The 25,153-nt window shown below is 45.6% G+C and overlaps 1 protein-coding gene across 3 annotated transcripts in view; it reads left to right on the forward strand.

The window, feature by feature from the left end:
* The window catches only part of CADM3 (cell adhesion molecule 3), a 425,295-nt gene that overhangs the window by 388,080 nt on the left and 12,062 nt on the right, over window positions 1-25,153 (forward strand). For all 3 annotated transcript variants that reach the window (XM_066609217.1, XM_066609218.1, XM_066609219.1), the window contains exon 7: window positions 3,669-3,841. In XM_066609217.1, coding sequence (XP_066465314.1) covers window positions 3,669-3,841 — 173 coding nt within the window. The remainder of the gene's footprint in view (window positions 1-3,668; window positions 3,842-25,153) is intronic.

The raw sequence follows: 25,153 nt of genomic DNA on the forward strand, positions 1-25,153 counted from the left end.
GGTCCCAGTAATTAGCTGACGCACCGTTTCCACTACAGCAGTTAATTAAATGAGTACAGGTTAATTAAATCAGTGAAAATCCCGAATCAAAGCCTCCTGCTGAAGTTGGGTCATGTAATGCCTGAACCGCGAGTAATATCCGTCAATTATAATGCGTTATCAAAGCATATGATATCATTATCGGCCTATTACGGTTCTGTTCAGCCACGTCGTTCCTTAGATTTGTATCTCTGATCTCATTTCCGTGATACATGGGTCTGCTTTGGTTTTTTTCTAATGCCCGTCGTTCGTTTAGCATCTGACGTCGGCGTCGTACCGCTTCACAGTGCAGCTTATTTAACATGGAAGCATATTGAGTTACACTGCTCTCAAAAAGTCCCGATGCCTCCAAACACTGGAAAAGTCTCCTATTTAAAGGGGTTGTCCATTTGTAAACTATTGATGACCTGTATTTAGGATAAGTCATCAATAGTAGAACGGGTGAGGCCATTGAATTAGAATTTAGGACTTTGCCTGTAATACCCAATGTGGCCACTACGGTGAGAACGGAGCTGTCTACTTCCTGCAGAAATCAGCTCAGTGCATGAGCGCACCGCCCAGCAAACAGCTGATCAGCGAGGGTCCTGGGTGGTAGGTTCTCGCTGATCTACTAATGAAGGCCTATCTTATGTTTCATTTAGACGGGATGACCTGCCTGTCTACACGACTGCAGCAGCGGGTGACGTCACCACTGGTTGTTAGCGCTCATACCGAGCGTTTAGGCAGGCAGAGCAGCGCTGAGTATCGCCGACTTCTTGCTTGTATGCGGGGAACATTTAGATCTTTTTTTTTTTGCATTCAGATGTAACGATTACGGCGCATTTTTGTTCGTTTGAACGAATTTTGCAGGATAATCGCGTTCCGTGTAAATGGCCCTTAAGGACAGCCCATCGATAGTCTAAAACTGGACAGCCCAAGATTAACAGAGATATAGAGTAAAGTTCTCCATACCAGCCATCTAAAATGAATATCAGGGTTCTAGATCAGGGTTTTATATCAGGGTTCTAGATCAGGGTTCTAGATCGGGGTTCTAGATCAGGGTTGAGCTATTGTGATCCACTCTGTCAAGAATGGCCTTAACCCGATGAGGACCAAGCGCTGTAAGTATGCAGTACTTAGTCCTGAGCTTTAGTCCAATGCAAGATTAAAACTCCTCCCCCTGCGACGACCCGAAGAGGGCGACCGACACAGCTTGTAACCACTTCTGCTCGCCTTTTTTTCAAGCCACATAGCGTTCAAGCGCTGCACAGAATAGAGGAAGCAGCAGCGCCTTTTCTGTTATTTGATCCGGCGATCACGTGATTGCCAGTAACCCCCAGCATGACAGAGCTGCAGGGTCTTCGCAGACCCCAGACCAGCTCTGCCAGTGACTACTCCTATGGATGCCCCAGCTACATCCAAACCCCCATAATCAGACATAAACTCCTGCAGGGAACATATGTCTGTGAGTCCCATAATACACTGCTATACTTCTGTACTGCAGTGTTCTATCACGTATCATAGCGATCACAGGCCATGGCAGACCTGGATGCCATTGACTAGCATTCTGTTGCCACAGCAACCCATAGGCCCTTCACAATTACAAGGTGGAGGACTGATAACGTCAGCTTCCTTCCTCTTTTAACCTCGTACATGCCACAATCAACATTGATCATGGCATGTTAGGGGTTAACAGTGGGGGGTCGATGTTCTCACTGATCCCTTCTGCAGCAGTGGGAGGCTGGCTGACTGTGGATGGCGCTGGCTCATCCATATGCCCGTAAATATATGGCATTTCGTCTCAACCTCCTCCTCCCTATGACGTATATGTTCGTCATGGGACACAAAGGGGTTAATGGTTTGTTAAGGATATGCCATCAGTATTATAGTCCCTGAAAATCTCTTAAAGGGGTTGTGTGAAGATGGTTTTCCCTTTTCATTTGCCTTATTTGGGGATATGAACGTCATAGGTCCTGCTTGGAACCTCCCTTTATGGTCAGAATGGTGAGCCACTGTACTTCCACTCCAAGATCAGCTGTTTGCAGGGGTGCTGGGAGCAGGACCTGGGGCAGTCACGGGCTGGGAGCAGGACCTGGGGCAGTCACGGGCTGGGAGCAGGACCTGGGGCAGTCACGGGCTGGGAGTAGGACCTGGGGCAGTCAAGGGGTTGGAGCAGGACCTGGGGCAGTCACTGGGCTGGAAGCAGGACCTGGGGCAGTCACCGTGCTGGGGGCAGGACCTGGGGCTGTCACCGGGCTGGGAGCAGGACCTCGGGCAATCACCAACCTGGGAGCAGGACCTGGGGCAGTCACCGGCCTGGGAACAGGACCTGGGGCAGTCACCGGGCTGGAAGCAGGACCTGGGGCAGTCACCGGGCTGGAAGCAGGACCTGGGGCAGTCACTGGGCTGGAAGAGGACCTGGGGCAGTCAACAGCCTGGGAGCAGGACCTGGGGCAGTCACCAGTCTGGGAGCAGGACCTGGGGCAGTCACTGGGCTGGAAGAGGACCTGGGGCAGTCAACAGCCTGGGAGCAGGACCTGGGGCAGTCACCAGTCTGGGAGCAGGACCTGGGGCAGTCACTGGGCTGGGAGAGGACCTGGGGCAGTCAACAGCCTTGGAGCAGGACCTGGGGCAGTCACCAGGCTGGGAGCAGGACCTGGGGCATTCACCAGGCTAGGAGCAGACCCTGGAACAGTCATCACCCCAAGCTAGGAGCAGGACCTGGGGCAGTCATGATCCGGGGCTAGGAGCAAGACCTGGGGCAGTCATCACGCCGGGCAAGAAGCAGAACCATGGGCAGTCACCAGGCTAGGAGCAGGACCTGGGGCACTCATCACCCCGGCCTCTGCAATCTGAAAGGGGTTGTGCATGTTGGTGTCAGGGGTGATGTATCACAGCACAGATTGTGGATACAATGAGGCAAACGATGCTAAAAACTATCCTATATTTATTTTTAGAATGGAGTAATAGCAAGTAGTAATTCAGCTTCTATCGTCGGTTTTCCAACTGTTAATTACGGCTGACTAAATCCTAGGTTTAACAACTTTATGCACAGTACAAAAAAACAAACCACTTTATAGTCAATGACAATAACACCCGAAACTTCACAATACTGTCTTGAAGAACTATAATTGATGGAACACAGCACTTCACTTTTGTGAACACTATCCTAGCAGTCTTACTGTGCATTTACTTGTGCACTGGTAATTTAACTTGCACAGTCCTTGAATCGGGTTCAAATGCCCAAAATTACAGAAAGTTCAATGCCCGTATTCTTAATGTTCCCTCCTATAGCAGGCCTGCTAATGAGTTGTCTCTATTAGTGTACATACCCAGCTGTTTAACTAAGGCTGGCCTCACTTACGTTTCTGTAGGGCAGGAATCACTACCGATCTTGGCTTATCTGAGATCAGGAATGCGACTCTACTGCGCTGTCCTGTTCGATGGCTTATCCCGATTGCTCAGGCAAAGTCCCTTCTGCATAGATTCTTAAACGGTTATAGGAAATACTGAGGTCCAAGAAAACGTGAAGAAGCAGTTATGGCTGGATGGTACCACCACTCACTAGGCTTAAAGCTCGTCTACCGGATGATGTTCTGGTTGTTTTACTTGAGTCACAACTTGTAATTAATGCTTTTATCCTCTTCCAGACCGGTCAAATATACCTGGCTGCGCAAGCACGGCGAGCTGCCAACGACAGTTGTCACCGATCACAACAGCCTGGTGTTTCAAAACCTCAACAAAAGTGACAGCGGCACCTACATGTGCCAAGTAGCAAACCTCCTGGGGGAATATACAGCAGAATACAAGCTGGACGTCAATGGTAAGAGCAAACTCAGCTGTGCTAATCAACCTTCCAGATGGACACCATGCATGGTTGAGAGCGTTCCTCTTATTTGTTTGCTTTTATTAGCCATCATATATATGTGTTGAAGCCTTCATCCTGCATGGAGATGGGCTTCAGGACCTCACGCATGGTCATGGTTACAAGATGGTGATAGTTTGGAAGCCATTTAATCAGAGAGTAGTTATTTTCCATCCTTCGATGTTGATGTCACTAGTGCTGTCACATCAGATGACCAGTCCCTATGGAGGACAGCAAATGAAATCCTAGGTTCCTGTTCTTGGCTCTTCTAAGACGTCAACCTGTAGGACCACTCAGGCAAGTTGGTTGGCTCTTCTTGGCTCTTCTAAGACGTCAACCTGTAGGACCACTCAGGCAAGTTGGCTAAAGGGAACCGGTCAGCAACCATTAACTAAGTTATGGTGCGTATAGATTAGGTGATGGGCGCTGTGTTTCATTCTCACCTAGTTCCCTATTCCTATGGTGTCCTCCGGAAAAGTCAGCGGCTAGTCTCTTTTGGCATTCATCTACCATTCGTCTCTCTGGGAGTCGCATGCGTAGGAGGAGATGAATAGGAGATGTGCGCCTAGAAAGAGTCAAGCCGATGGCCCACACTGACTTCAGGAACACGGACCGGTGTTATGTACTCACTGTCTCTATGGTCACTAGTCCAACTTTTAAGGTTGCGGACCAGAGGGCCTTCAACTTCACATCCACCTAAGTAGATCGGATCTTTTCTTGAGTGCCTTCATTCAGGATTCTAGTCCCAAAACCCCCTCAGATACCCTCAAGCACCTCGTTAACTTGTTTTGGCTTGAAGGCCTGATGAATTTTTTTAAAGAAACAAGCGTATTTTTTAATTTGCCTTGAATGGTTTTGCCAGTATATTAATTCAATGTGACTATGAGTGGACAGATGTCTCTTCTACACTCATGGAGCCCAAACACATTAGACTAAAGAGTGCCGTACCTAATTTAAGCAGAATTGGCCAACTAGAAACTGGGACACTTAATGTATTACTATACTAAGCTACAAGGAGTTACAGCGCTGTAAATCCAGTTACCACAATGTGTCGGTCATGTTAGCGATTGCTGTATATGTATCTAATGTACACGAGGGACTCCTCACTCTTCCCTGTTGGCAGAGGTTGGCATGTTGACCCATTATTTCTGAGCATGATAAGCCACCGGTCCTGTCAATGATTTACTCCCCTAAATGCTAAATGCACATGTTTATGGTGGAGTCGAGGAAAATGTCTGTTGGCCAAACATTCAGCTGATAGTTACTTCAACTGTATGTCCAACTTAAAGGGGTTGTAAAAAGATCTAACATTATCCCCTATCCACAAGGGTGATCAGTGGGTCCAACCCAACAGGACCCCGTTGGCGAATGGAGGTCCTGACAGTCCCGGTATGAACGGAGTGGAGGGTGCACATACGTTCCCTCATCCATTCATTTCAATGCACCCTTTGAGTAGAATGTTAAGAAATCTTGAGATTTTATTGGAAATGCTCCCGATGTATGAAGTAAAGGTTGGTGTTTGACGAAGGGCTCCGGCCCGTAAAATTGCTTCGACTTCTATTTTATATTTTGGGAGCCTTTCCAATAAATTCTCAAGATTTATTTGCATCATACTTAAAGTGTGGGCTGTCCGCTTCTGCATCATGCTACATTGCAAAGTCCATGGCGGTGTGGACCTCCGGATTTTCACTAAACCAAGTTCTAACTAGGGAGTTCCACCCTTTGTGTTTAGCCACCCATCTATTTCAGTGGCAGCACTGGCGATTGTTAAGTGCTCGTACTTTGTAATTTCCGGAGCTGTCATTAAAGTGAATGGAGAGGCGAGTGCATGCCTTGCCTCCACTTCTTTCATGCGGTAACCATCAGGATCCCCATTCTCAGTGGTTGGACCCCTACCAATCATACAGTTATTCCCTATCCGGTGTGAAAGGCATACAGTAACTCTAGATCTTGGAACAAACTCCTTTAAGGCAGCAAAACATCTGCAAACTCTTGACCATTTTTGGACCCCCGGATAAGTTTGAATTGTGAAGGTCTGTGACGCCCCTTAGATTTTTTTAAGAGGTGTGAATATCCTGGAGATCATTATTTCCCAAGACGCAACCTGATTCTTGCTTAAAAGGTTGTCTGGTCTCTTTTCAACTGATTGCTTATCCCTAGGATAGGCCATCAGTAGTTAATGAAAGGGGTCCGATGCTCGGGACCCCCATCCATATGCTGATTGTCTGGCTTACTGTCCAGTGCAGTGGGCCGGAGGTTTTGATCAGTGGACAGGGGGGTGGGGGGGGGGGGATGTGGGAGTTAAAGCAATGGAAACACTACGCTACTATTCCACTTCCTGTTCCTGTTGGTGCTACTATCCTGTCCTGCGCAGAAAATTGAATAGCAGCGTGGCGGTCCCATTGATTTCAATAGGAGTTAAGCCGGCTCTCCCACTTCCTCACTTTTCTGCTGATGGCAAAGTATGGCCCAATGCACTGAACAGCGGACCGGATGATCATCTGATGGATGGGGATCCCAAGCAGTAGTCCCCCGTCCATCAACTACTAATTGGATAGGCACCAGGTGGAAAGAGCCTGGACTACCCTTTTAATTAGCCTTATGTAGGACTTGTGAAATCCTGGTATTTCCCAATTAAGGTTACTTAAATCTGGTTAGGTCTGTGGATCTCCAAGGCCACATTCAAATGGCAGTATGCAAGTTCTACCCAAGATTCTCAAGTGCGGCTCCCATTCGATAGCAGACGGACACACATCCATGCCCGTTGGCAGTGGATGCTACATGCCTAATTTTCATCTATTCTATGAACCAGAACAGGACATGCTGCAATTTTGTGCAAACTTGCCCAAGTGAATAGCTTTGTAGGCCAAAAAGGGGTCATGTCGGTGAAGAATATGCCCAACTGAATGGACCTTAAGGTGAGAAATGTTTTGCTGATGCTCCTCCGTAGCCGGCTGGGAATGACTTCCCCAAGAACACCCATGGTGGTAATCATCATCAATGTATCTGCAATGCCCCACTAGCTGTCTCTAGCCATTCAGACCTTTCCGATGACCATCGCTGATCATCTTTCTAACCTTGCATTCCTACTGATATCCAACATGAGAAGAGCCTTTTTCAGTTCTCTCTCGGTTGAAAAGACTTCAAATTTTCCTTAGCTTCCAGACAAAATAAAGGCTGAACCTCGCTCCGGCACCAACGAGGGGGATGAAAAATTAAAATAAGAATACAAGAGGACAGGATAAAATCCGTGTAGCGACAGATCCCAGACAATCGCGTAATCCCTGGTTGCTTTCTGCTTCAGAGTCTTATCACAGGTACAAGGTCAGACCTTTTCGGTTATGCAACGCTCTATTCCCAGTCTGTCCTTTATCTCTTGGCCAGCTTCCGCTTTCTATTTATCTCTCCCTCCTCCTCCTCTCAGAGTCCTTCTTCCCATTACTGATTTCCATCAGCTTTTTTCTATTCTCTCAGAAAAATGATAAAGATTTGATACCCCCCCTCAAAAAAAAAAACCCAAGACTCAAGCAACGCTCAAGAAAGAGATGTTCAACTCCCGGCTCCCCTCCTTCTCGATTCCCGATTGACAACCAAATCCAAAAAATCAGCATTTTTGTGAAGCAGCTTCTCAGTCATCTGCATCCTGCACTTGGATGAAGCCAGTTCTAATTTCTCCTGATCCGTTTAATTCTAATGTTGCCTGGTAATTATCATTCTTTCTCATTATCTCTTTTTAAACTAATTATACTGCCATCGTTAGCCAAACAAAGCATCAAAAGATAGGGAGTGTGAATGAGCAATCTCCCTGAATATTCATAAGTTTACAAACAGTCTTATCATCGGAGGTTACGGAAAGATCAGGAAAGAAATATTTCGGCAAAGTGTTGTGGCGCCGATGGAGACGTTAAACACCGGCTTATTAAATAATTATTTAATTGCACGTGTTAATTAGTCGTGAATATGTCACGCTCAGATCCAATATTTGACTCCTGGAATAGATGGCGGTGATCATTTTCATCTGTTCAGTAATTTGACGCCGCTCTACACAAGCGATTCGGAGGCCTTACCGTGGCAGATCTGCATGAAACGACTTTCACTCAAACTGGTGTTTTTATCTTGAAACACATGGCATCCTCCCAACGACGGCTCTTGGGACCAATAAGAACTTTGAAGATTATCAGCAGATGTCCAAAAGTTGGCCAAACACATGAGATAGCAGTGTGAGGGATGGCGGTGTGGCCCACAGCTATCGCTAATTATTTCACTGATGAAAGAGGGGATTACGTTGGTGTCAGTCCTCCAGCAGAGCAAGGAATCAGACATGTGGAAATCAAAGTTGCCCGATTTTTCCCTACAACTACCGGTCCGCCATTGGAGATAGCATAAGAAATACCCACTGAATAGACGTTAGATAGTTACTGGATCTTATTAAATATTATGTATGGGCAGCTTTTAAGGGGCTCTCTGTTATTGGGGCAAAATTCTGTCCCGGGACTGGAGGGGGCAAGGGGTGTATTAGCTACATTATTCTCTGCTACTCCTCCGATCTGCCAGTTTCAGGCCCTGTTTTCATCCAGTCATTTTTTAACTGCTCTCTCATTGGCCAGCACTGATCACATGAGCAGCTCTGACCAATTAGAGAGCAGGTATAAGTGCACTGGTGGAGATGACGTAGTCTGAAGATTACGTTGGCCAACTTGGATGCCAACAAGCAGGGGACAGAACCACCAGGTCAGAGGGACAGCAGAGAACAACAACTGCAGGTAATATCTACCTCCTGTGTTGGAACAGAATTCTGTTTGGAAATTGGAGGGTCGCTTTAAGGCGCCCACACACATTAGAGTTTAGTTGTCCGCATCTACCGATGACGGCGGAGTTGGATGACTCCAATGTGTATGGGGGTGGCTCAACGTTCACCCAAGAGATGATATTGGAGGAATAAAGATCAATGCTCCATCCTTTTGTTCCCCAGGAGATAAGCCAGCGCCTGCGTCTAGCTACGACTAAACTCTATAAACACATGAACATTCTTGTGTATGGGGGAGCCGGTGGAAACAGCTGTCAGACAAACCGTTGTTCGTCTAACAGTAAGGTGTATGGGGATTTCTGCTCTAGGACAATGTGTAGACATAAAGTTGTCTTACCTCATTGACCCCTCTTTTATATGTGCGATTGGGCATATAGTCATCACAGAGAGAGATGAATTAGAGGAAATGCAGAAGATATTCCAGCTATGCTGCTATAGAAGATGGAACGCCAACGGAAGGGAATTAACTGTTTAATAGGCTACATGTTTCGATGTCAAACAGACTGCTTCGTTAGGTTACTGAAACGCGTAGCCTATTAAAGATTTTATTCTCTACCCTTGGAGATTCCATGTTTTATACCAGCAGTCCCAGAACATCTCCTGCTTTTCCTCTCATTCATCTGTGTCTTAGTGGAGACATCCTACTGATCTACGCTGAGAGTGGCTGTAGCTGTCAAACGCCCTTCCCAAGAGTTGCGCCGGTCATTGCCCATTGGCTAGTACATATCTATGATTACTTTCAACGTTTCTGCTCTGTGGAGCACCTTTTTACATTTTTTCTAGCATCATAGAGAAAGGATGCATTCAGGAAACCCCCCTACGATCTGAAGAGCTAGCAAGGGTACTTTTACATGGACTAATGATTGACCAAGAGAGCGATTATGAGCTACTGTCACCGAGTGTAAACACGGGGCCCGACAGGGCGAGTGACTGAGAACTGCTCATTTGTCAGAGTTGCTTGTTTTTTAGTTCACCTAAAATCTAAGTGACTATCGGCGCATGATAACAGGCAGTGCTTCATCTATGAATGACTGCCTGTTCACTCTACGTAGATGTGGGCGACTGTTTTACCAAGTCAGGAAAAGATATTTCAGACAGTGTTACAATTATACAATTACAGTCTTTTTCTGTAGGAGTTCTACAATGAATATAGACTTAGTAAAACATAAGAGAATGCATCACCAATTAGATATAATCTTCTCTACATCTGAGCCGACACATCAGACGGGGAAAGCCTTTGATTTCCTTCGAGGCAGGAGTCACGTCTGCTCTCAAGCCCATCTTATGCACTGTTAACAGAGATCATCTGCATGCCTACACTACGTGCACATAGACATTCTATTCTTCATTCATCCTAACTCATCTGTGTTGGCTCATCTCCATATTCTGGCCAGGTACTTGGAGAAGTCACAAGCCAGCCAAGCAAACAGTAAGACCCATAGATAGTCTGTCTTAGGTACACAGTAAATGTACTAAATAACCCATTGTTCTAGATAGACCCCATCGAAAATACATCGTCAATAAGCTGGAAAGGTTTACTCTAAATGTTACCATGGTTTCCAAAATACAATATAGAGGACATATAGAAAATCACATAGAATGGTAGAGTTGGAAGGGACCTCCAGGGTCATCGGGTCCTCCAGGGTCCTCGGGTCCAACCCCCTGCTCAGTGCAGGATGACTAAATCATCCCAGACAGATGTCTGTCCAGCCTTTGTTTGAAGACTTCAATTGAAGGAGAACTCCCCTCCTCCCGTGGCCACCTGTTCCACTCATTGATCACCCTCAATCACCAATAAATCTACGTAGGACTACAGCGGCCGGAAGAGACCTCCGGCACGCTCCACCTCCATTCAGTAAACGATCATCACGCCTATGTAAAAGCACAGAAGCCATAATCATTGGGAAGGCCGTCAGGTGTTCAAGCTCAAGTGCCCGACAGTCGCCCTGTGCTAAAGTACCCCAACACACAGTGACTTTTGCTCTAGCTCATCCAAGGTGTGTCCATGCTTTGGTATTTGATGACTATTTGTCTAGGTCAAGCTGATACTACGCATGCAGCTAAATTCAGGGACTATTTTTAGGAGCTCTGCTATTTCTGGATGTCAGTCGGCTTCAGTTATGGTAATTACTCATGAAATTCGAGTCCTCTTTTGAGCCAAGTAATCTTTTAATGTGAACACACCTGCAACTGTTTTCACAGAGGTGTCCTGCTGGTGGAACCAGTAGGGGAAACTGAAGCAAGAACCGAGGCTCTACTAGTTGGACAGTTTCTGGAGGGTTTAGAACTGCGTAGATGTGAGATAAAGTCATTACCATGGAAGCAGTTTATTCTTGATTTCCTTTTCCAATGAAGGGGTTGTCCTATTTTACCACCTCAACAAGTTCCCTAGTTTCCTCCCACTCCAAAGTCACCCCATGCTGTTAGGTTAATTAGCTTCCAACTAGAATTGATTCTAGTTTCTATGCCTGATATAGATTGGGATCCCCACTGAGGCCGAGACTGTACAGCGATGTGGGATATGAGGGAGCTAGACCAGTCCATTAATTACCTAATTACACAAATAAATAGTATTACATGGCACCCAGTCAAATAAATGGGCAATCAAATAGGGCAAGGTTGTGCCAAGTTTCTCACAAAAGTCAGAAGGCCTGGCTGTATTGCATCCATATCCCTAAGGTTCAATTCTCACACAGCATTTTTGACCATTTTTTAATGGTCTCAGGGTTCATCACAGGTGCCAAAAGTGGCATTGAGACTGAAGCCCTAAATGGAACCATTCACTGACATTAGTCAAATGGATGCCACTTTGGTGTCCATTAGACGAAGGTTCAGTTCATTTCTGCTGTATTTGGAGTATAGAATAGTCAACAAGTTGAACTTGCCATCGTTAGATCACAATATATTTTAATACTTTTGTATTGCAGCATATCACACTTTGAATGGCAGCCTATTAAACCCTGCCACAGGCATGACTTAATAGGCTAGAATCAATGGAAGGCATGGGTGCCTCCTGTAGACCCCAGGCTGCCATGGCACAGGAGGGGTATTAAGGAACCAGAGGGCCCCTTCCCAACGTGGTTAGATGTTGCAGTCGGCATTGATGACGTCATCTAAGTAGTGAACCAGCCGCGATCAGAGCTATCTGCACTTATGGCTGTCGCAGCTGGCTGTCAGCCTTATGAAGCAGCTGACAACTGCTGGATATGAAGGAACTCCATTACTTACAGCGCAGACCAAGGGCATATACATTCTTGGTCATCAAGGGTTAAATTCTGTAGTGCAAAGATTTTTGGTTTGGGGTGTTTTTGTTGCATCTGAGCATTTTTAGTGTTTCAAGCTTTTTCAAAAGACGGCTGCTCAAGGTATGGTGTTTTCTTTTTTTCTGGCATTTTCCCATATTTTGTCTCTCGGACCTGAAAAAATGCGATAAAAAAATGAATCTTTTATAGTAAATGTTACCAAATAAAAAAAAACACCATTTAAAATGCTTATAAAAACCCCATTAAAAATGCATGAGGCGCCTGAAAAAAAACCTGTAAGTAGGCCTACTATGGCTTAGGGATAGAAGTTGGAATGGCTGCATGCAGGGAACAAAAGATTGCTGCCAGCTGTATGGCAAATAGAGATAAGTCGGCGAGGGTCCCTATAAACAATATTAAATAAAATTACGGAAAAAAGCCGCACAATGGGAAAAAAATACGACGATTACGGGAAAATAATAAGATTGTGTGAATTCGGCAATAAATCACAGTTGTTCCAATAATTGTGTTTTTGTGGAAAAAATAAAGCAGTGACATGAATCCCTTTCACACAAGATGCAGCGCAGACGTCTGCTCGCCGCGGCGCGTTCGCGAGTCGTCATTTGTTTATCATGCTCGTAAAGATAAATCCATTTTTACATCTAAAGCAGTTAGCGCCGCGGAAATTTATACCTTTTAATACATTTTAGAGAACGGCCGTAAGAACCAACACAAAGGGAAAAGAGCCGAAGCTGAAATATGATCCGACTCCTCTGATAGGACGGCCCATAAATACGCCGGTCTCGGGCCGACACGTTTCGGGTTGAGTCACGGGCGTCTATTTGTTCTCATTGACTTTTCGAGATGTTACATGAAATGATGACTGAAGGGAAGGTCCCTCTGAAGACGTGTTAGACGGTATCATTGGATGGGCTCTGTGCCCCTTGGACTATAGGGCCACAACCCTGGTCAAGGTGCCCATTCATCAGTCCTATCACAATGAATGGGAGATTCCAAATACAAGCATGAGGACACGAGAGTCAAGAGATGAAGGGGCACAACGCTAAAGGTCCCCATACACCTTCAACAACTGCTGAGCAAACTATCCTTCATCTGATAGCTCTTCCATCTGCTCCCCATGCATAGAAATGTTCAGCTCGGCCAAACATTCATGTGTCTAGGGAGGTAAGCCACAGCTAGACAGCTCTGATGCTGCCTTACCTCCCAGAGAACAAAAGGACCGGGCACTGAAATTCAACAGCCCCGATTCTTCTTTCACCAACATCAAAGTTGAGCTGCCTCCATACATGTTCGAGAGGCCCCTGGCTCCATCGTTAATAACAGGTTTGGACAGCTATAGAGCCCTTAAACCCTTAACGCTCCAGGACGCACATTTACGTAATAGGGATTCAGGGTTTGTATGGAGGGGGATCCCGCTCTGTACAATGAGAGTGCCGGGTTTTATTATGTCATCGTCAGACATTGGTCTGAGCTTGATGCTCGTCCGAGTATTAGGGTGCTCGAGATGCTCGTTACTCGAGACGAGCACCACGCGGTACTCGTCTCGATTAAACGAGCACTGACCATTGAATTCAATGGAGCCGGCAATACAGCAATGGGCTGCCGGCGATCACGGGATGAATTTTCGGGAAGGGCTTAAAAATATAAGCCCTTACCTGAAAATCATCCTAAAATGTGTAAAAATAAAAAATAAATTATGTCAGCATTAAGATCGTTCTCCTCTGCCACAGCTGTAACAGCTGTGGCAGAGAAGAACGATGTTAGTCCATTGAATTCAATGGAGCCGGCAATACAGCCGACTCCACTGAATGCAATGAGCTGCCGGCGATCGCGGGATGAATTGTCGGGAAGGGCTTAAATATATAAGCCCTTCCCTGCAATTCATCCAGAAATGTGTAAAAATAAAAAATATATATATATACTCACCTTGTCCCGGCAGACAGAGTTCAGCGCGGCCGTCCTGCAGTGGGTGTGAAGGGGGTGTGAGTCAGACATGCCCCTGATTGGCTCAGTGCTGAGCCAATCAAAGGCAGGTCTCACTCACACCCATTCATGAATTCATGAATAGGGTGAGTGAATGCTGCCTCTGATTGGCTCAGCGCAGCTCTCAGCTAAATAACAGCAGTTCAGCACCACAGTGCAGGGGACAGCAGGAGAAGACGCTGCTGTGCCCTAGCAGCTGAAGGGAGGTGAGTATCTATTTTTTTTGTTTTTTAAATCACTTTTAATTCATTTCCAGGGAATGGCTTATATGTAAAGCCCTTCCCTGAAAAAGAATTCAGGTGTGCCAGCGGACCATTGTCTTCAATGGAGTTGCCGGCAGCAGCAGCGGCTCTATTGAAGAGAATGCCTGCATTTTTATTCTTTTTTACACTAAAATCTTTCTTTTTCAGGTAAGGGCTTATATTTTTAAGCCCTTCCCGACAATTCATCCCGCGCTCGCCGGCAGCCCATTGCTTTCAATGGAGCCGGCTGTACTGCCGGCTCCATTGAATTCAATGGGCTAACATCGTTCTTCTCTGCCACAGCTGTTACAGCTATGGCAGAGGAGAACGATCGTTATGCTGACAGTGCGGGGAGGGGGGGGGGGGGGTCTCACTCTTGCCACTATTGTGACTTAATAGTGAGACCTTGGAGCCCGAAATGCAGCCCTGCATGTAGCTCCTCGCCTGCCCTATCCATTTCTGTGTTTTTTACATGACTTTGGTGATTTGCTAAGATTTTCACAAATGAAAACCTTAGCGGAGCACCAGTCATATACAAAAATGCTCGAGTCGCCCATTGACTTCAATGGGGTTCGTTACTCGAAACGAACTCGCGAGCATCGCGGAAAGTTCGACTCGAGTAACGAGCACCCGAGCATTTTGGTGCTCGCTCATCTCTAGTCATCGTCAATCCTGTCAATGACATTTAAATGCCCTGATCGAGTTAGGGGGTCCCTAACAGCCCCCCGCAATTAGATCATGGGATGCCATTTGGTTGCCATGGCAGCTGGGGTCTTCGAAAAGCCCCCAAGGCTGTTATTGCAGACTGCCTGTGGCATGGTACTGCCGGATGTAATACTACTGCATTACATCATACTGCAGGTGTGATCACATCATCACAAGTTCTTTTCTCCTGTGGGGACTAAAAAAAGTAAAAATCAGTTTTCAAAGTTTTAGTAATTATTAAAAAAAAAAAGTAATAAAAGTTTAAGAATCACTCCTTGTGCCATATTTATAATAAAAAAAATAAAATAAAAAACCCCCTGAAAACGTATTTGGTATCGCTACGGCCATAAAAGTCCAATCTATCAAAGTAACATATTTTTTACCCCCATGGTGAATGTCATCAGAAAAAAAAATACTCGACGCCAGAATTGGTCACTCCGTCTTCAAGAGAAAATGTAATAAAAAGCTATAAATAAAGGCATAAGTACTCCAAAATGGTACCAATGAAAACTACAGGACGTCCAGCAAAAATGAGCCCTCACGCAACTACAATGATGGAAAAATAAAAAGTTATGGCGGCCAGAAGACGGTAGTACAGCAAAAAAACCAAAACTATATACATTTGGTAATGCGGCAATCGCGATGATCCATAGATTACTATCATGTCATTATTTCTGCGGTGTGTACACCGTAGAAACAAGATCCCCCAAAGATGGCGGAATTTCATTTTTTACCATTTCACTCCACTTTATTCCAAAAATACCATTGAAAAATCCAACTTGTCCGGCAATAAACGCGCTCAGACCGCGATAAGGACGGATAAATAAAGAGGGGAGGAAAAAACAAAAATGATAAGAAAAGTGGGTCTGCGTCCTTAAGGGGTTAAGAGGAACCTCTTCATTCTTGCAATTGGTGATGATCACATCCAAGAATCACCTCAACTGGAAGAGCATCACGGCCCCTTCATTGCAGCAGCAGGTAGGTCCACTGGGCACAAACCCCCACATATGACATCTGGCCTTTGATAAGTAACCTGATATGGACATCCCTTTTTATTTGGGGTTTGCCCATTTCTGTCAATGCATAAAATCTCCGTGGACAAAGATCATTAATAGAAAAAAGTCCTACTGAAGAGATCAGTGAGTTTTGACCCGACACGGCCACCTTTCCAAGGGATCAACCAAAATCTGCTATAGTAAAGTTGCCTGGGTTTGTGAAAACATCTACAAAGCTATGGCCACCCAAGATCACGGCACCTGAGCACGGTTGTCTCCTGCAAGGAGTCATTCTCTTTACTAAGTAGCAATTTAAGCTACTAAATATGGGTTCCTTAGCTGGATAGCTGAAGATGATCTCCTGGGACAGATATGGAGTTTGTAACTCCCGTCCTTCAGAATTGGTTGATCATGTGATATTGGCTTGGGTGAATGTTCCTGTTGATGATACAGATGAAAGTTCTATCTAGTAGACTTCTTCTTGGAGCGGCCACATTTAATTTTCGTAGACCTGCAGTGGACTGAAGGCAGCTATACCTGCCCACATGTGCCACCAGGATACCTATTACAATATGTTGGATAACACCGTTGTGTAATAAGACCCATTCACCAGATCTAATCAAACATTGGGTTACAGTTGGCAAAATGTTGTCCTCCAACCCAGGAGCTCCATGTGACTCTTAGCTTTAGAGAGTAGACAATTCACACTAAATTGGACACTTTATTAGAGGCACCGGCCTTTCCACCATTGAAGATTCCCTTTATGGAAATTAGAGGCAGGACCTCGGACTGCAGCATTACATCAGGTGAAAGGTTCTTTGCAGACCATGTTCAGTGTGAATCCATGTTAGATGGAAAAATCCAGCGATCTGAGCCAGTTCCAACGAGACCCGGTCATCGGTGCTAGACTGGCCGGACCAGGATTTCATACACCACCAGCCTTCTGGGGTTTTCTCACGTAACGGTAAATACCAAGAATGGTGTTATCGAAGCAAAACGTCCAGCTAGAGGGGATCCTGTGGGCATAATATACTGATAGACCAAAGGGTGCAAGGAGGATGTCAGGAATCATTACGATGAACCGTCAAGTACATTGCAGCTGAAACCAACATTGCTGCTCCAGCTAATGTGTCTAAATGTTGCAAAGATGGCCTAAAAACAGCAGACGACCAGTTCCAGCACTGCTGCGTTTCGGAGCAGCACTAAGGCAAGACTTCAGCGGGCAAAATAGATCAAAAATCTATCACTGAGCAGCCGGAAAACATCTCCTGGTCAGATGGAGCCAGATTTCTGTTGCTGATGGGAGTCAGAATTTGGTACAAGCAGCATGACTCGCTGACCCCTTCCTGTCAGCTGGTCAGAACATGTCAGCACCGCCATTTAATTTGCAGGGACTACAAAAAGCTTCCTCTCCACAGGGGCCGGTATTCCTGCAGAATGATTTCCACACCTGCCGAAATCTATGAAATTGTTGCGGAGTTAACCCTTTGCAATCCAATTTTGAATTTAGGGTTTTCTAGGGGGGGTGGGGGGTGGGGGTTCTTTCTGCCATTATACAATGGCGCCATCTGCTGGCTAGAGCTAGTACTGCGGTATTGGACATGCTGGAGAGGCCCCCGACAACAGATCAGCCAGTAATATACAGTAAGAATACCCTATCGGACGTCTTCCGACATCGGAAGCTGTACAGCCTTCAATCAGAATGTCTTTAGATGTCAGACAGTGGATTGGAAAGGGTTAAAGGCCAAAGCAGGTCCAAGGCGTTATTAGATGGAGGTCTCTAACTACCCAATGGGGTCGTCGAATCCAGGCTACAAGAAGTTCACATATTTCATGGGTCCCGAATTGGTATAAATGGAGACTAAAGGATGAGGCTATACTGTAGACTGTAAGAGGCGCTATATGTAAAGTCCTATAGGGATACTGTAGCCAATCAGAGCTTTAAGGATTACTGTAATTAAAAGGAGGAATTTAGTGATCAGTAAAACAAACTCTAAAGACCAGAGACATGCTGGTTAATGCGGCTTGTAATTGGGTAATATAACAAATTATTTCTAATTAGGTTCCATTTTTCATTCCTCTTCTTGTACCGGGTCCGAGATGTCATAAAGTAACACCGTCTTTAATCAAACTCCTGTGTAGACGCCAGTGAGCGTTCAGCCCAGATCCGCAGCCAATATTATGTGTATCGCTGCCTTCCCGTTGTGTTCCAGCTTGATAAAGGAACCCATTTGGGTTATCAAACCAAAACAAAAATCCCATTAGATCCGAGCCCGGCTCCTCCGTCCTATCTGCCTGATTCCTCTAATTACAAGCAGCGCGGCGATCATCACACGGACCTAATCAATTTCCTCCGGCTCGCTTTCCCGTTTCGCTGCTAATCAAGAGAATAAAACCTCTTTTCTTTGAATACGTTTGTGTATTAAACAGCAAGAAGTTGGCATCGATTAATAGCACTTCCCTGCGAGGGCCTCCAGAATTTAATTTGTCCAACAATTGTTTAATTTAAGGAGTTATTTCTGCCCCCTCCAGAAAATCAATGCCAGAAATGTGAGGGAGGGCGCCATCGCAAAATGGCTTTTTAATGGGAAAGGATTGTGATAGTTATTACGCCGGGATTTATAGCGACTCACATTTAACCCTCGGCGGTGGAGCGGCGGTCGCCGTAGTAGGTGATGCTTAGGGCTTCCTTTTGTCTAGATTTAAGAAATATCCTCATCTTCTAAACTAGCTGGAGAGCCAACACTAGGACTATAGGAGGAGGGCAAGAGCCACAGAGTCACGTGGATAGAGCTCAGCAGCATCACCGGATACGGCCAAGGCGCAAGACTCGCTTTATTCTTGAAAAGTAGACTCATTGTTACGTTTGTGTAGGGCGCAAGTCATCGACATCACCGATGCTTCAGACCAAGATGGAATCAATGTCCACAAATGACCAATAGAGACATACAGTCTATCACTACAACGCAGGGAAAACAAGATGTCACATAACAGAAATACGGGAACGCTGTCCCTAACCAACTTCGATGTGGCAGACCCCACCTAAAAGCAAGGAACATCAGGAACCTGAGAAGCTCTGTCTGTCCATAGACAGGGGAAATAGAAGAGATTTAATGCGGAAGGAAATAGTTATACATAGTAGCCACTTATACTGTATTACATAGTAACACAGTATAAGTGGATACAAGTACTTAGCTGAGAGGAGTCCGCTGCTTCCCCAACACCTCAGGCTGAAAGTAGTTCAGACAGTCAACATAGTAGGAGTTCATCAGACAGAAGGTTCAGGCGGCCCACGAGCCTTTGGACAGAAGTAGCAGACCGAACAGAGTTCAGGCGTCTGACAACCCATCAGATGGAGGGAACTGACAAGTCCAACAAAACTGGATCCAAACAGAAGGGAAACAGACAGAAGACCGAACAACATGTAGACAAGAGAATAACTGGCTCCCATGTAGGGGTGGGACTGGAACAAATACACATCCGCAGCTGCTGATTAGCCAGCTAGGGGAAACACCCCACTGTCAGCTGATTAGTCCATACACATATTAGCTGGGTAGAGAAGAAGGGAACATTAAACACTGAGGGATTTCTGACAGACAACACCTAAAGGCCTCCTGCAGTAACAGGAACGAGGCACTGCCCACCCGGGGCCACTTCCTGATTGTGACTAAAATGTGATTGTTCTCAGCCAGATAAACCAAGTAATCTTGTACATATGATACGTTTTAATGGCTAACAAAAATACAGGATGTTATAGCGAGCTTTCGAACCTAGTCAGGGTTCTTCCTCAGGCATAATGGAGTAGATCCGAAGAGGCATGCATATATATACACACATACATATGACAGGGCACAGACATAATGTGATTGATTTGCCCTTAAAAAATACATACCGGAACGGGATGAGTAGAGATATAAATAAATAGTCCACTGATAAAGATTAGAGATGAGCGAACGTACTCGGATAGGCACTACTCGTCCGAGTAATGTGCCTTATCCGAGTACCGCTCTACTCGTGCTGAAAGATTCGGGGCGCTCCGCTGCTGACAGGTGAGTTGTGGCGGGGAGCGGGGCAGAGCGGGCGGGAGAGAAGGAGAGAAAGATCTCCCCTCCGTTCCTCCCCGCTCTCCCCTGCAGCTCCCCGCTCCGCAGCGCGTCCCGAATCTTTCAGCACGAGCGGGGAGGTACTCGGATAAGGCACATTACTCGGACGAGTAGTGCCTATCCGAGTACGTTCGCTCATCTCTAATAAAGATGTGAAAGGATTATGGTCTCTGAATTAGTGTTGGGGGGTCACCAGGCCAGAGTGTTATTTATGCTATGGATTTCTCATACTTACCATTCATGCATGAATCCTCTTGAAGAATTTAGGTCACTGTTAAAAGTGTCAATGGGGTGCCATTTTAATATCCATGCACTGGGCCCACTAGGGTATTGAAATGGCCCTGCATAAAAGCCCTTTAAGGGGGTATTCCTCATCTATTCACCCTCTCCATTTACTAGCTGCTTGGAACCTTTCTCCTAACACTGGTCCACCTTCTGTTTCTCCTAACTGTAACTTAATGCCTACTCTACAAGTAGGTCCTGAAAATCTAGTTAACATTCACTGCAGCATCTCCCCATCATTCACAACAACTTCATTGCAAAGTCTCTCAACCTGCTAGCTCTTACAGAAACTTGGATTCAACAGTCTGACACCACAAGGCACTTTCCAGGTCCCCCCACCGGTACCCTCACTCACATTCCCCTCTTTTGAGGTCTGCACTCTCAGACTCTTCCATCCATTCTCCCTGAGAGTGGCAGTCATCTACGACCCCCGGGTTCACTTGCTCCCGATCCTGGATCACTTTACCTCCTGGATTCCACATTTTATATCTTGTGAAGTTACAACTCTCATTGTGGATGACCTAACATCCTCATTGACCATAAATCTTCCCGACTGTCTCTCATGTTCCATCACTAATCACCTCCCTAGGCTTTTAACAATTTAGCACTTCTCCCATACACAGGCATGACCATAAACTTGACTTGATCTTCTTCCAGCTCTGTTGTATTTCCGACTCTCCTCTCTCTACTCTCTGGCCACAACCTTCTTTCCTTTGCTATCATGTATTCTTGTCTCTCTCAGGATTCATCCACCTATCTATTGCACACACATTTACAGGCCATGAACACAAGTAAAGTATAGACACTATGCAATCATTGCTATCCCCAATCTCTTCCCTCTCCTGTCCTGAATCTGGCCTCTATAATGAAACCTTCAGAAATGCCCCAGACCAAGCAACCCCACCTACACTCCAGCCCCCCCAATGCAGGCCGCGGCACCCTTGGTGCACACCTCTAACGCATTTTCTACAGCAGTGCACTGGGTTTGCTCAACGCATGTGGAGAATGTCATCGATATCAGCAGATTTGCTTCATGACAAGTCCATGCTCAAAACTTACAACTCTGCTCTTTCCCACCCAGACAAGTCTATTTCACCTCACTGTCCAATGACCTAAAATAACTCTACGATTCTTTTCACTCTGTCCCTAGCTCTAAAACAGAGTTACATATGGCTGATCTCAGTGCCGAAGATCTGGCCACTTACTTCAAAGAGAAAATTGACAACATCTGGCAAGAAATAATCTCCCAATCCCAAAGTAGCTTTGATCCTCTTTTCTTGCACCTTCCCTAGTGCACTCTCGGCATACTACCCAAGAACAAAAGAAGTCTCCCGGCTTTTTCCTTTTCTCTCCCTACTACCTGCATCTGCTAGCCTATTCCTTCACGCCTCCTCCGGTCTCTCTCTCTGGGTGTCATTGGCCACCTCACTACTGTTTCTTTTGGTATATTTCCCTCATCCTTTAAACATGCTGTCATATCCCCATTACTAGAGAAACTATCTCTTGACTTGTCCTCTGTTGTAACTTACCAACCCATCTCGCATCTGGCCTTCATCTCCAATCAATCTCTGCTCAATCAATGTATCATTTTCTGACTCTTCCTCTTGCTGTTGGTGTTCCTCAGGGTTTGGTCCTCAGGCCCCTCCTCTTTTCCATTTACACCGCCCCTGCAGAACAAACTGTCAGCAGCTTTGGCTTATGATACCAGCTCTATACTGATGACACCCAGTTATATACTTCTCCCTTGACATCACCCGGCATTACTGCAAATCGCCAGTGATTATCTCTGCCTCTGTCTCTAACATCATGTACTCCCCCGCTGTCTTGAGGTCATATTTTAATCAGTTCTTTTCTTTACCTTGTATAGGCAGTCTCTTGTACTCTTATATTACCTGCATCTTATAAACATCTCCATAATCTACCCTATTCTTACTATAGAAACAGCAAAAACTTTTAGTTGCCCTCTGCAATGAATCCTGACTGCAGCTGCCAGGCTCACTTTTTATCCACTCGCTCCACTGATGTCTTCACACTGCACTCTCATCCATGAAGCTCTCCTCAGTGCTGCACCACCCTATATCACCTCCCTCATCTCTGTCTACCTCCCTACCCGTGCTCTCCACTCTGTTGATGACCTCATACTTAGATCTACAGTCCCTATTTTTGAGCCAAGTCCCGCTCTCTCTCTTTGGCCCTTGAATGTCCCTCTTCTTGACCTTGGAAATAGATTTGCATTATTAAGCTTTCCATATGAAGCCATAAACTATCTGTACGGTTCCTATCTGTATTTGAAGCACTAATTTGCAAATTATCCCATCATATGGTGCAAGTTGGGTCATAAAAATGTCTAGATTCTGATGATTTTTGTGCTAATATTTAAATTAATTGCATAGAACTATATAGCTATGGATGGAAATGCATCCGGCACACAATGGACCATAAGTGTCCCTCTCTGCCCATCCAGAGAGTCGGGAGGGCTGCCTATTGTTCAATACTGTTTATTAGCTTACTTCTGTCTGATTGTGTCTGTGCATGCTCCCTCTGATTTGTAACGTGCTGCGGAATATATTGGCACTATATAAAGATTATTGTTATTTGCCAAGGATGTCTCATGATACGATAAGATTCCATATTTCTGCAAGAAGCGATAGCGTTCTCCGATAAGATGCCTCACTTGCCTGTGGGCTCTTCACTTCATCATGTTGTCCTAACAATAAGTGCCCTGTTATGCTTCAAAAGCAAACATGATTCTTCTGTCACAAGTATCTGATTTCAGGGACTCCCAATGGCAAGACGCTTCTTTCATTTTCTGGCACAGACACAGAAACTGCATTTAAGACATCTTAGCCAGCCAACCAGAACCCGGCTTGTACCGAGGAGAGGTAAAAACCCTGCAACGGTGCTGTCCATCTAGACCTACGTCTTCATTTTTGGCGGTGTCTTCGGTTTGGCTGGTATCAGAAAGTTTTCTTCCGTCTGAGGAAAGCTAATTTGCATATTCTTCTTTCCCATGGAGCATTGCCTAGATAAATCCCCATACCATCTCTTCAATGAAAACCAGTAATTCCCCAGGTGACTGACAAACAAAAAAGAGTTTGCCCAAATCGAATGCACCGGTAAAAAGGGATTATCTGATTTGCAAACTGAGACTTCCATAACAAGAGAGTAGTCATCTTTAAAGGGATTCTGTCACTAGGTTCATGCTGCCTGAATCATTGGTATAAACATCTCCTAACACGGGGCCCCATGCACTATCACGGTCAAAGAATTCGTCCCTGAGTCAGAAGACTGAAATTAGGAGCAAAAAACCAACTAAATATCAACCCGTCAGATAAAATGAGTGCGCAGTTAGCTTCTATAGCTAAAGTTGGCCATACATGGTTGGCCATACAGTGTCCGATTCCTTGGTCCAAGTACTAGATGCCGTTTGAGAAAATGTCGATTGTGTCTGTTGATTAGAACTAATTGATCTTGATACAATGAAGCTATCCTTCTAAATCCAATGTGGTGCGAATGGTGTAAGATACCTTCCCTGGAGGACCAACTAGATGTATATCCTTCAGATGAGATGAAAGCCTATATATCATTCTATAGTTAAGGCTATCATTTTCTAACCTGGTTGGCCATGCACTGACCAACTATTTGGTCCCAGAAATAGGTCCTGTAGCACTCTTTTAGGTGCCAATGGTGCCTAGGAGTCCAAGGACCAAGATGTCCATAAGCAAGATTCTATACCTTCCCAAGGAGGGCCAAATAAATCCAAACCCTTCTGATGAGTGAGCAGTCAACCCTCTATCGTTAAGGTTATTATCATCTTATGTGGTTGGCCATGCATTTTCTCTGCTTTCTTAGTCTCCAAGAGTTACATCTTATATGAAAACACATGAAGGGCTGGTCAGAAGTTCTGGAAATCAAGTAATCAAGTTGATTTCTAGACATCTTGCAATGAGAAAAAACCTTCTAAAACCCAAACCACTCCGTTGGTGCGTAGAAGTCTAAGATGTCTATGAGCAAGATGCCTTACTGTGGAGTGACAACTACCGTATATACCGCCGTATAAGACGACTTTTGAGCCCAGCAAAATCTTTGCAAAAGTCGGGGGTCGTCTTATACGGCGAGTACTAAAACTTCCTGTACTAAAAGCTACAGTAGAATCTGCGGTTGCCATACGGCAGAACTTACCATGCTGTAAGGAGCCGGCTCGGGCACGAGAATGACAGACAGCCCCCCCTGATGTTGCCGCGGAGGACTTCTGCTGACTTGTGTGCGCCGGCAGCCTCCTTATCCCCGCCCCTCGCCTGTAGTCTCTTGACAGCTGGACTCTCCGATCTGTGGGGCCCCGCTGAGAGCGAAAACACTGCGGCAAGGAAGCGCAGGCGATGCTGACTGGATGGTGAGTCTCCCCGGGGTCTTTGTGGAACTTGTGATGGGCGGGACGGGCGGGACGTTATCAGAGGTTGCTGGATGACAGGAGTGGAGGGACCGCATATTAGCACTTTCTGCTTAGGTTAAGCAGCGCTGCTGATTAGAGCCACCTGATTGGTGCACGCTGTGGGAAGAGGGGTAGTCTTATATGGCGAGTATATCTCAAACTCTATATTTTAACTGCAAAAGTTGGGGGTCGTCTTATACGCCCAGTCGTCTTATACGGCGGTATATACGGTAATTGTATACTCTTCAGGTACGATGAGGGCACAGTCAGGCTCCTTTCAGATCTCATTTTTGGCTCCGTCTAAGAGCACCATCAGGATGTCCATTTAAAGTCCCAATGGACTGCTGGATGGAACCTATCTCCACCTTTTTCAAAAAAACCTGCTGAAACAAAACCAGTAAGTCTTCTTTTCAGCAGGTTTACACAGCATGGGGGATTGTGCTTTACTTTCCCACCCA

The sequence above is a fragment of the Eleutherodactylus coqui genome, chromosome 6, assembly GCF_035609145.1.
Source record: "Eleutherodactylus coqui strain aEleCoq1 chromosome 6, aEleCoq1.hap1, whole genome shotgun sequence".
Lineage (NCBI taxonomy): Eukaryota > Metazoa > Chordata > Amphibia > Anura > Eleutherodactylidae > Eleutherodactylus > Eleutherodactylus coqui.